The sequence below is a fragment of the Spermophilus citellus genome (assembly GCF_964194105.1).
Source record: "Spermophilus citellus genome assembly, chromosome: 11".
Taxonomy (NCBI): Eukaryota; Metazoa; Chordata; class Mammalia; order Rodentia; family Sciuridae; genus Spermophilus; species Spermophilus citellus.
The window spans coordinates 136,137,489-136,149,603 of NC_138192.1; the positions used below are offsets into that span (position 1 = coordinate 136,137,489).

At 59.2% G+C, this 12,115-nt stretch overlaps 1 protein-coding gene across 1 annotated transcript; it reads right to left on the reverse strand.

The window, feature by feature from the left end:
- Positions 1-174: 174 nt before the first annotated feature.
- Positions 175-10,786, reverse strand: STK25 (serine/threonine kinase 25). Its single transcript, XM_081261029.1, has 12 exons — positions 10,646-10,786; positions 10,437-10,524; positions 6,303-6,533; positions 5,633-5,689; positions 5,056-5,164; positions 3,627-3,784; positions 3,354-3,539; positions 3,055-3,200; positions 2,658-2,772; positions 2,373-2,444; positions 1,211-1,347; positions 175-731 (listed from the first exon to the last, which is right to left on the reverse strand). Exons 2-12 carry the CDS (start codon positions 10,464-10,466, stop codon positions 692-694), a joined length of 1,281 nt encoding a protein of 426 aa, XP_081117155.1. The 5' UTR covers positions 10,467-10,524; positions 10,646-10,786; the 3' UTR covers positions 175-691.
- Between the last annotated feature and the right edge of the window lie 1,329 nt (positions 10,787-12,115).

The following is a 12,115-nucleotide window of genomic DNA, read 5'->3' on the forward strand; positions in this document are numbered from 1 at the left end:
TGGGCCGTGCAGAACTCTGACTCCAGGGAGGGAGAAGGGAGGCCACCACCAGGGTGGGCCTGGGGAGACAGGCGGAGGAGCCTGGCCTGGCCAGCCCGCGGCGGCACGACTGCAGGCCAGGTCTTTATTAACAACAGAGAGCGGCAGGGCCTTCAACACGTACCCTCACAGCACTGAAGGGAACAAGAAACTTGGTTTTCTTAAAAAACAACACATCTGATGACACAAATACTCATGAGGAGACAGCGCCTGCCTGGCACCACAGGCAGGTCTAGGGCCACATGGTCACCATGACTCCAAGGACGGTGTGTCCCAGGCTGGGTGTCCTGACACTTCCTGCCCACCTGAGCGGGGAGGAGGCAGAGCTGTCGGCCGCTCTGCTCCTTGGTCTGGCTACCTAGGGCTGAATGTGGAGGGCTGGGCCAGCTCAGGGAAACCTGAGAGGGCCAAGACAGCCCCACTGGCTGCCTGGTCTCCACGGGCTCCCTGCTGCTGGGTGTAGCTTCAGCCAGGCCAGGAGAGCGGGGGACAGGGTAGGGAGCAGGGGGAGGACGACCAGGTGGTGAGGCCTGCAGGCTGGCATGCCCTGACAGTCACAGCACAGCACGAGGGGGCTTCCAGCTCAGCACGGACCTTCTGCAGCTCAGAACAGAGACGCAGCACCGGCTCTCCATGAAGAGTGACCCGGTGCTCAGCGGGTGGACGTCAGGTGGTTCCTGCTGTGTGAGAACCTGCGGAGGAAGGGCCATCACATCACTGCCTGGCCACTTAGACATGCTCCGGGGCCAGGCCCTGGGGCTCTCGGTGCAGTCTGCAGCAGTGCCTCAGGTCTTGGGAGCGGCATGGACTGGCACAGACCCAGCCCCCAAGAGTGCGGGGGTGGGCATCTCCAGGAGGGAGGGGCAGGGAACAGGTGCCTGCAGCGCAACCGTGAGAACCTGGAACCCAGCCCAGCAGCTGCTGGGAGGGCCCGGCCTGTCCCAAGGCACACCACAGATATAGAAAGGCCTCAGCAGCAGGCCCCACAGGAAGCCACGGGGGAGGTCAGAGGTCAGCTGCATGACGCCATGCCCCTGGGCCAGGGACTTTGTCCCAGACATCAGACCACGGGGCTAAGGGTTGAACTCTGGGTGCCAGACACCCGCCTGGCCTCTCCAGACCCATGAGCACAAACTAGAAAGGACAAAGGCCACCCCCCTGGGCGGCTCACCTCTGCACTCGCTCCACCAGGTGCACCACCAGCTTGTCGGAGATGCCAGGGCAGGACTCCTCAGCCAGACTGAAGGCGTTCTCCAGCTCCTCCAGGGCACCCACGCTCCCGCCACTCTGCTTGTGCTTCTCTTTGAGCTGCAGAGAAACCTGGCCTGACTGGGGGCCTCACCTGGAACCCGCACTGAGTCCCCAGCAAGCTAGGGGTGGCAGTGTGGCCTTCCCCGCCGAGGGACTCCAGTTGCCCTTCCACAAGGCCCACCCTCCCGCTGTGCTCCAGGGAGTCTTGGGCCTTGGTTCCCGGGAGGGAATATGTGGCTTCCTCCCAGCTGTGGTCACAAACGCAGTCAAATGGGTCCAGTCTGATGGAAAAACATGCCGCCCAGCCACCACGGGAACAGCAGGGCCAGACCCAGGCAGTGTGCAGGTCTGCGACACATCCCAACCTGACCCTAGGGCCACAGCAGCAGTTATCATGGGACCTCCAATCCCGAGAGGCCTCCTTACCGAGGTCACCTTGCCGTGGGACTGTGGGCTGGACCAATTCCCTAGGACACACGCAAAAGACTGCACCTATGTGACTCAAGTCACCGCCTCGGCTGTTCCTGTATTCTCACCAGTGTCCCATCCTCCCTACCTGGACTCCACCTGTTGCGGTCACCCCAGGGGTGGTAACTGGTGCTCTTGGGAAGGCAGGTCTGAGCCCACCTAAGTCCCAGGTCCAGATCTGGGGGTGGGGGTCCTGGCTACATTCTATTTCTGGAGATGGCTCTCACCTGCCACCAGCAGGTGACACGTGTAAAGACACACCGGAAGTCACATGGCTCTCAGGTGGCCCTGACCTTGAACTACCCCAATCCTTCCCTGTCCGCTGTGTGTCACAAAGTCACAGGATGTGCATCCTGTTCAGAGCACCTGGGATGCCAGACGGCCTCGGCAGGCCTGGGGACACAAAGGTCTTTCCAGGGTATTGTCAGTGGTCTGTGGTCCTTCCACTATGAATCCCGACCCATACGCCTGACCACCGTCAGCTGCCAGAGACCTGGAGACCGACAGGAGGAAACCCAGCTCCAGTCGGTCAGGGCCCCACTCAAAGGTGCTCAGGACAGGTGTCTGGGAACAAAACCGTGGCCCTGGGGGACCCAGCCCAGCCCTACCCTCACCTCTCCAAATACAGGCCGGACCAGCGTGGACAGGCTCTGGGACCTTGGCTGTCTCTTGACAGGCTCTGCAGGCTGAGGGCAGAGGCATGGGGTGGGGTCAGGCAACGCTCCAGTCCAACCCACTGTGGCCTCCTCAAGCAGCTCATCTGGGCCCTGTGGAGGCTGACCTCCCTGGAGCCCCACTCCCAGCCCACCCTGTACCCCTACCACATGTGGCTCTGACACAGCTGGATGGGGTGGGGTGGAGGGGTGGGCCACAGCCCCCAGGGCCAGGCCAGGACAGACCTTCTGGGAGCCGTGCAGGGCGGTCCCCTTGTGCAGCTTGCCGTGTGGGCTCGGCCTGATGGTTGGAGGGAACGTCCAGATGGGGCCCTGCTCCCCGTCCTCAGCCTCGCCATCACTAGAAAGAGGGACGAGTCAGGAATGACCCAGGTGCAGGGAGGGACCTCCAGGGTCTCAAGTGCCTCTCATGTTTTCTGAGGGAGCAAGTCGACGTGGGTAGCCCTAACCAAGCCACACCATGCAGGTGACCCAACAGGCCATTTCCTTTAGCCCAACACCAGACCCCAGCCCCAGCCAGCCGCCCAGGCCCTGCTTCTCGAGTGGAGACCCCCTTCCCTCCAAAGCACCCAAGGCTATGGGGCATGAAGGCAGCGGACAGCTCTGGGGAGTGGGGCCCCACATGTCAGAGTCCTCGGAGCTTGACTCTTCGCCATGCCCCTCCGACTTCCAGCGCTTGTATCGGTCAATGAGCTCAGTGAGGAAGGAGGTCTTCTTGGTGTAGCGAGTGATGAACTTGTGCTTCAGCAGCTCCTTGGCTGTGGGCCGCTGGGGGAGGGAGGGCAGTCAGTAGGCGCCATTCACCTCCTCTCAGAGGAGGCAGGGGGTGGGCTGTTCCACTGCCCCTGCCCACCTTGAGCCCACATCCTCCCTCCACAAGTGCCCCAGAGCTGTGAGGGCCGGGCCGGGGTCAGGCCTTACAAAACGGGGGTCCTTATTGAGACAGGCCTCCACGAACTCCTTGAAGGGCTTGCTGTGGTGGCCCTCCAGTGTGGGCGGGCTGTTCTTAGGGATCAGGAACAGGACGCGCATGGGGTGGAGGTCAGAGTTGGGTGGTTCCCCCTTGGCCAGCTCGATGGCCGTGATGCCCAGGGACCAGATGTCAGCCTAGACAGGGCAGCACACGGGACAGTGGCAGCATGAGGCACCTGTGGGGCTGCAGTGCCCCCCCACCTCCCTTCCTACTGCCGCCACCTTGAAGTCGTAGGCTGACTGTCTGATGACCTCAGGTGCCATCCAGAAGGGAGTGCCCACGAACGTGTTCCTCTTGATCTGTGTGTCTGTGAGCTGCCCTGCCACCCCGAAGTCTGCCAGCTTCACGTCACCTTGCTCCGACAGCAGCACATTGGCAGCTGCTCAACACAGGGTAGTGGGCATCACCCTGGGCTCCACAAGGGCCCAGGAAGCCCTGTGCACAGCCACCTAACAGGTGCCAGGGGACCTGGCCCTGGGGACCCGAGTCTTCCCTGCCACTCTCAAACCAGGCCACCTTGAGCCCCGGAGCACTACCAGAAGGAGCCCACAAGCCAGGAGTCTGGCTCTTGTTCAATGAGAGGCTTATGTCAAGCCTTTTTTTCAACATAAAGGTGGTCACTCCCTGAGGTCAACCTGTAGAAATGTTCCAAATATTCTGGCCAACTCCTTTTTCCTGGGTGATGGGGACATCCCAATACCTGTTGAGCATGGTTGGATCAATGCCCCCACTCAGAAGCTATAAAATCCCCTAGACTGTAGGTTTAAGTGGCAACCCTCACACGTCCCCACTTGCCCTGTGGGAGTTCTGCCTCTTTTTCTTCTCACTTGAATAAACTCTACTCTTTTATGCTTACTCTTCCTCATCTGTGGATTTAATTCTTCTAATCTGCAAGACAAGAACCCCAAAAGAAATTGGCTTGGCAGTGAGCTGCAGGGGTCTGCTGCTAGAGGGTATGGCCCATCATTAAAAGCTACAGGCGCCACTCCACAGTAGTGGAGAAGAATCTGGTTTTGCCAACAGGCGTCCCCTGCTGCAATTAGCTGCTGAGACTTAAGCAGGAGTCCTTGGCTGCAGAGGCCTGCAGCTCACCCACCAACAAAAGCAGAGAATCTAGTCTCAAAAATCTGGTTTTACTCTGACGAATTCCAAAAACAAAGCAACTCCCCCGTGGGCTCCTGTGAGTGACCCCAACCCAAAGAACAGCTGACATGGGACAAGCAGGAGGCCCCTCACTCTGCTAGCATATCCACCATATAAAGAAAGTCTCAGTACCCTCAGCATGCACCTCCCTACAGAACCAGCTCAACTGGGCTTAGCAAGAAGGGTCACACAAACATACCCCAGACCACAGACAAAGATAAACACTAAGTTTACACCAGCCTGCCCTACACTTGGTGCACAGCTGGTCCCTTTCACACGTGAGGATGTGTGACTAAAAGGGCTCTGTTGTGGTGGATGTAGCTCAGTGGTGGAGTGCCTGTCCAGCATGGACAAGGTCATGGGTTCCATCCCCAACACTAGCATCCTCTGAAAGCTGAGCAAGATTGGACTGCTTAATCCCTGGGTGGCCACATGCCCCACACACCCAACTTCTCCAAGGTCAGGATAGCCCAGGGCAGAAGGGGAACCACGCCCACCCTGCAGGACCTTTAATGTCTCGATGGATTTTGCGCTCTGAGTGCAGATAATCCAGGCCCTTCAGAATCTCCCTCAGGATGGTGGCGATGTAGGTCTCCTCCAGTGGGCCTGGCTTCAGCTGGAAGAAGACAGCAAGGCAGGACCTCAGCCCCACCCGCACCCAAACCCATCCCCCTAGAGGAATAGGGGTAGCCCTGCAGAAGGCTGGGAGTTTGTGTTCTTTAAGTACTTTTGAAACAAGTATCAGATGCTGGTCAGGGCAAATGAGGGAAAGGAGGAGCAGAATCTTTCCTTTTAAAGAAGGTAAAACTACATTTGCCTTTTCTGGAAACATGAGAGCCTGGTCCCTCCTCACCCTGCAGCCTGTTTGCCTGAGGACACTAACCCTGATTACTCCACAGGTCACTAAGACCCAGAACCCCTTTTAGCACCAAACTAAGCAAGACTGTGAGTAGTGGTTCATTTTTGGTTAACATTCCTAACATCTAATGGATTAAGACACCAAAGAGGAGGCCCCCAGAAGCCCCTGATTCAAGGTCTGCAGGTCAGTGGGTCCCAGGACATTGCCTTGTGTAGCTGCACTCACCAGATCCAGTGCAGAGCCCCCGCCCAGGTACTCCATGATGATCCACAGCTTGGTGCCCTAGGCAGAGAGAACCTGTAAGTGCCTGGCAGTAAGTGGAGGGGCGTGCCTAAGTGCGGGGTCCATAGGCCAGTACCACCCGTAACCAGGAGTCAGCTAGGGCTTGGGTCACAAAGGGCTGTACCAGACCAGTCCCTGGCAGGAATGCCAAACCAGAAGGGTTCTAGTGGCCTTGCCAGCCCATTTCACCAACAGCCCAGGCATGCCAGGTAGCCACATTATCAGGCTTGGTCCTCAGCAGGCCCAACAGTGACTGCTGCCAGCAGAGGCACATCCAGGCTGGGCTCTGAGTTTTGCCTGCAGGGGTCCCACAGAGGGCTCTTAGCAGGGCCCACAGCATGCACCTGGGTCACTATGGCCACTGCAGAGCAGCTGACCCTGTGGACTCTACTCCTTTCTTGCAAGCCCCAAGATGACATTTTCTGGAGGGCCTGATCTGCTGAACTCTCAGGCCTCCCTGCACTTCTGGAGGGGGACCCTGGCACTCAGCAGCACCTGCTCCACTCTTCCCCACCACCCCACCGACCCACAAGACATCAGGCACATCCTTCTGGACCTCAGGAGACAATGAGAGGCACAGAGCATGTAAGCCCCTCCCTATCCCCACAGACACCTTCAGGTAGGAGCCAAAGTAGCGGGTGATGTAGGGACTGTCACACTGGCTGAGCACTGTGATCTCCTGCTGGATGTCCTCAATTTCATCCTCGGCCTCCTCCAGGTCGATGATCTTGATGGCCACCACCTCCTTAGTATGGTTGTCGATGCCTTTGTACACCTCCCCAAATGAGCCCTTGCCAATGCGGTCAAGCTTGGTGAAGAGCTCCTCAGGGTCCACACGAGAGTGCTGCAGAGGCCCACAGGACAGAGGGTGTACAGCAGGTCAGAGACCACCCTGCTGGGTGGGGGCATCATCTCCAGCAAGGAACCCAGGGGAGCTCACCTCTATTCTTCTCTGGTTTCTTCTTTTATCCCTTGTTCAGAAAATCTAAGCTTAATTTAACACTGTTCTCCAAGGAGAAAGGATGGGTCTTAGACAAGGTAGGGTCTGTAAGTTGCAACAATGTAGCACACCAGAGTCAATAACAAGATGAGGTGGGGCCTGGTTCAAAACTCTCACTGGTTTTACTACAAACCTGAAACTTCCCTAGAAAATATAAACTCCCATAAAAATAAAAAATCCCGCACAGGTCAGGTGTGGTGGCACACACCTGTAATCCCAGCTCAAAAGCAAGGCGCTCAGCAACTCAGCGAGACACTGTCTTTAAATAAAAGACAAAATAGGGCTGGAGGTGTGGCTTAGTAGCCGAGTGCTCCTGAGCTCAATTTCTGGTAACCCCCCCACCAAAAAAAAAAAAAAAAATTAAAAATCTAGCATGGGCTAAACACATCCTCGGCACTCCTGAAAGCCTTATCCCTTACAAGGGCATCCCCATCCTGAAGCACTGAGCTGACGCCAATGCTTTCTTGGGTGCTTGATTCTAGACATCCAACCAACACAAACGGCTTCCCTTCACAGTCCTCAGATGGGGACAGAGCCTAAGAGTTGCTAAGCCAACAGTGCAGAAGGTGCTCTGTGCACAGCCCAGCACACTCCAAGTGTCAGCACCAGGCCAGCAGAGACTGTGTCCAAAAGAAGACCCAAACCACACTCTGGACTTTGAGCCAGGGCTGCCTGAGCACACCAGGCAAAGATGGCTCCTGGTCTTCTGTGCAGAGGATGGACAGAGCACAGGTCCTCCAGGGTGCCACTGGGCACACCCTGGCCTCTTTCCATGAGACGTCCTAGGCCTCGAGGACATTGTGTACCACAACCCACTGACAGTGCTGTCTCCACAGGCTCAGGTGAGGAGCACGCATAGAGTACCAGTGCACCCCAGGGCCCATGAGGCTGGGGGCCTTGGCAAGCCTGAACCAGGGCTGAGGGTGGGTGCCCTGAGTCTTGTCTGACAGTATTCTAGCCCGGCCCAGGTCTCACTTGCACTAGAAGTGCCTCCCCACAAATGGCACCTTATTACAAGTGGCTAGGTACCAAAAGGCAAAATCACACCTTGTCCTACCACAGCCACTGACCATTCCAGTGGTAGCGTCTCAGTCCTAACAAAAGGGCCTGTCCTGGAGGGGTGTGCTCACCATGCTTCTGAGAAAGAAGCCCCATCCTCCAAGAGCAGACACCTGTGCACCACAGCTGCCTTGGTGCTGGGCAGACTGAGTCCCGTCTAAGACTACGTTTCAATCTAAAATTGTCAACTAGTTGCCTTCCCAGGGTGTGTGACCAAGGAGGGAGGGCGGGCACAGCACAGAGAACGACCTGGAAAGCACAGAAGCTGCAACTCTGTAACCCCTTTCTAAGCACCAGGCTCCACAGATGACAGGAACTTTGCAAAGTGTGCCCAGTGGGAATGGAAAGAAGGGAGGGAGAGGAACCCTGGGACAAGACCAGCAGCTCAGTATGGCAGCTTCTTAATCCTTCCAAGCAGGCTGGCTGTGCTGTCCACAGTTCTCTGGCTTGAGTAGTTAAGAGGCAACCAGTCCAGCTAGTGATCTTCCTCACTGCCCAGTCCTAAAGCCAGTGCACACCATGAAATCCTAGAAGTCCCAACTGAGGTATCTTAGGCAGAGAAAGCTGAGTGCTCCCTGGGGTCCCACTAGCTGTGCTGGCCTGGGCAGGCAGCATTTGCCCCCACATCTCCACTCCTATTGATATGTTTGAAAAAGGAGCCATAAAAGCCCATGAGATCATGGCTGATTGTTAGGCTATTCTCAGCCTAGGGGTGGGCAACACAGATCAAATTAGACCCAGGCTCTATCTGAAAGGAAAGACCCCTAGAGGTATGTGTGTTCAGCACCAACTCAACCGCCCACCAGGTGCTGATAGGTAGGTGGTTCTGTTCTGGGTGGGGACCACCCTGTTCCTTGCTCAGTCCTGAATACCAGTGCCAAGACCAGGTCTAAGCAGCAGCTCTGCTTCTCCTCCACCAGGCCCAAGGTCACCTTCTCAGCCCCCACCTGGCACTCTACGATGATGCCTTACCAATCCTTCTGCTTCAATCACAAACCCACCCTGGCATAAGCCCCAGACACTATGAGGGAGCTGAAGCTGTCCTGGAGACTTCAGACTTGCCCGGCGCACATCCCTGTCACTCTGAAGACACAGTCCATTGCCTTCTAAGATGGCCTGAGAAGAAAACCTGGCAAAGGTGGGGCACCATCACCCTCCAACTCTCAGGGCCTTCCCTCTCCTCAGAGTGTCTTATTGCTGTGCTCCTGCCCCCTCTGAGGGCCCAGAGTCGTGTCTGTCCAGGGCACCCCCAGGCCAGGCACTCAGAACTCTACTGCCTCAGAGCAGAAGAAAGTACAGATGCCAAGCAGAGTTCTGGATTCAGCAGGGAAGGTGGCAGCCTCAAGCCCCACATGCCTTGCTTTCTGGGTGCCCAATGCCGCGGGTCAGTCAGTCTTAGCAGAAGACCCTATAATTATACGCTGACCCTATAATTTCATTATAAGAACAGCCCTGTTCCCAAGGCCTCCTGGTGAAAGAAAGCTAAGCAGCTCACAATTCAGGGGTATGATTCCTCATCAGGATGGTGGATATGATGGACTGCTCAGACACTCAACTAGCTCTGGTAATAGAGACCCCAGTTCTCCATATCATCCCTGGGGTGGCCAGGTCTGGGGGGCTCTGCCTGTGTGCCAACTTGTCTTGTTAGTCATGAGGAGCAACCCATGTACACGCCGGGAGACACCCCTGCCACCACCCAAAAGGGAGGGCTGGGTGCTTACCACCTGGCAGGAACTGGCCAGGTGGAGGGAGTAAGTCCAGTACAAGTGAAGGCTGTGGGGGCACTGCGCCCTGTAATCCCAGCAAGGGGCTGCTCCACAGGCCAAGTGCCAGCATAGCACCCACAAGGTCTCTTGCCACTGTCACAAGTATCTCACACCCCAGCGGAGCCACTGGCCCCGGACAGAGGTGCTCCCTGCCTCTGCGGTCCCTTCACCAGCATCCCGTGCTCCCTCCACAGGGCAGCACACAGTTCCATTGTGTCATTCTGTGACCCACAGAAGCTGATCCTGCAGCTCTTAAAAATAGGCTGAAGATGGGTTTTTCTCCCAGGATCTCAAACATGTAACTACCAGACACGAAATGGCAAAACCGAAGGAAAATCGATGGCTTAATTCCGCCCAGGTCAGCAAGCCCCGTCGCCGTCTGACCACACCTGGCCTAGGGACCCTGGCCGCGGGTGGCGTTCGGGCTTCCAGGCGGTTCCCGGTTTCCTCCCAGGAGCGGGGACCCAGTTCCTGCCCCAGGTGGCGGACGCGCTTCCTGTGCCTCGCACGCCCAGCGCTCAAGGACGCGGCCCACGGGAGGAGGGCCCACGGCGGAGGGCCCAGGGCAGTGTCCGCGGCAGGCGAGCGCGCACCGCGCCGGGGTCGGGCCGCCCGCGGGGCGCTGGGAGCGAGCGGCCACGGCCACGCAGCGGGAGGCCGGCAACTGCCTCGGCCCTGCGGCCGCGCCACGCTCCCGTCCCGTCGGCTCCGCAGCAGCAGACGGCGGGGAAGGCGCCTCGGCCTCCTGGCCTCGCTGCCAGCACCGGTGCCCGGCGGGCTCCGCACCAGCGGCCCCGCACCTGCTGACCGGCGCGCCCGCAGGGCCACCTCCGGCCCCCTCCGCCGCGGGCCGCGCCGCCAGGCCTGCGGCCGCCGCCCCCCGCCACCGCCACAGCCCGCACGCGCGGCCGCCGAGCCTCACCTGGTGCGCGAAGCCGCGGAGGTGAGCCATGTCCGCGCGGCCGTCGGTCCGCGGCCCGGAGGCCCGCTCGGCCCGCTCGCTCAGGCCCCTGGGGACGCAGGCCGCTCGTCAGCGGGGTCGGCCGGGAGGCCCCGCCGGCCGCCTCCCTCCGCCCGCTTCCGCCCGGCCCGCGCCCCGGCCTCCCCGCCCGGCAGGCGCGGCCCGCCCACCTCCGGGGGGCTCCATCCCAGCCTCCCGGCCCGCTCCGCAGCGCCCGCGGGCTCCCAGCGCCGCCTCGCTCTCCCGGAACGCCCGGGGCCCCTAGCCCGCGAGAAGACAGCGGCAGCGGAGGCGTCGTGGCGGTCGCGCGGCTCTCTGGGACTCCGAGTCCCGGCGTCCGGGCCCGGCAGCCGCCGGACTACAAGTCCCAGCAGGCTGCGCGGCGGGCGGAAGGGGGCCAGGCGCAGGCGCGCCGCGGGGACGCCGGACCACGGGGTCGGGCTCTTGGGAGGAGCGGGCGGACGCGCCCCGCGGTCCGCGCGTCGCGTACCCAGTGGGTGTGTTCCCCCGGGCGCCCGCCGGGCCTCCGGGACGGACGCTCGGGCTGGGAACCCGCCGCGTCCTCACGGTCCGCCTGCCTCCCCCCAGCCCCAGCGCGGCCGGCGCCGGGATCGCGCATCCGGGCCTGAGAGAAGCCGCCCAGCACGGCCTGTTCCTTGGGTGAGTGCCTTGCCCTTCTGGTCTCAGTGCCCCCACCTGGGACCCCAAGACGGGCTGCTGCTGGTAAGGCTCAGGGCCTGACCCACTGCTGGGTGGTGCCCCGCACCCAGCGAGGTCCCGTGGGGCGCAGGCCTGTGCTCCTGCCCCCCATTTCCTCCCCGCGCTCCGCCCGGGTCTCTCTGATGGTGCATGCTGGACGGCACGGTGCATCCCCAGCTCTGCACCTCCCGCCCCCCTGCAATTGACGTTGTTCTGTTCGTGGCTTGTCTTCCCAAGAGAAAGTGGGCTCCCGGCGAGCGGATCTGTGCCCACCACCGTGCCAGCACAAGGCAGGGACTTGGACCCTTTGTCGGTAGACGTGAGTGCTTGTCGGTGAGGTGCCTTCAGTGACTGTAACCAGGTGCCTGCCACAGCTTTGATGGTGTGACCCGTGGGCCCTGCCCTCCCCAGGAGCCCCGGGACTCTGCAGACTTCATCTGCTGGCGGCAAGTGGCCACACACCCTCCACCCTTGGGGCCTCCCCTGTTGCTCATATTCGCTGATGCTACACTTCTATTCTTCAATTTCATCTCTCTTAGCTTTCAAATAGAATTTTTCTTTTAGCAATCTTGTGTATATGGTGCTGGGGATGGAACTCCGGGACTTGCAATGCTAGGCAGGTGCACTCCTGCTGAGCTACACTCCCAGACCGAACAATCCCGTTTTTAAAAAAATATTTATTTTTTAGGTGTAGATGGACACAACACAATGCCTTTATTTTTTATGTGGTGCTGAGGATTGAACCCGAGTCCCACCCGTGCTAGTGAGCACTCTACCGCTGAGCCACAATCCCAGCCCCATAACTTTATTTTATTTATTTATTTTTATGTAGTGCTGAGGATCAAACCCAGCACCTTGCACTTGTTAGGCCAGTGCTCTACTGCTGAGCCACAACCTGAGCCCCTGAACAATCCCATTTTTTTAATTTTTTTTTTTAAGAG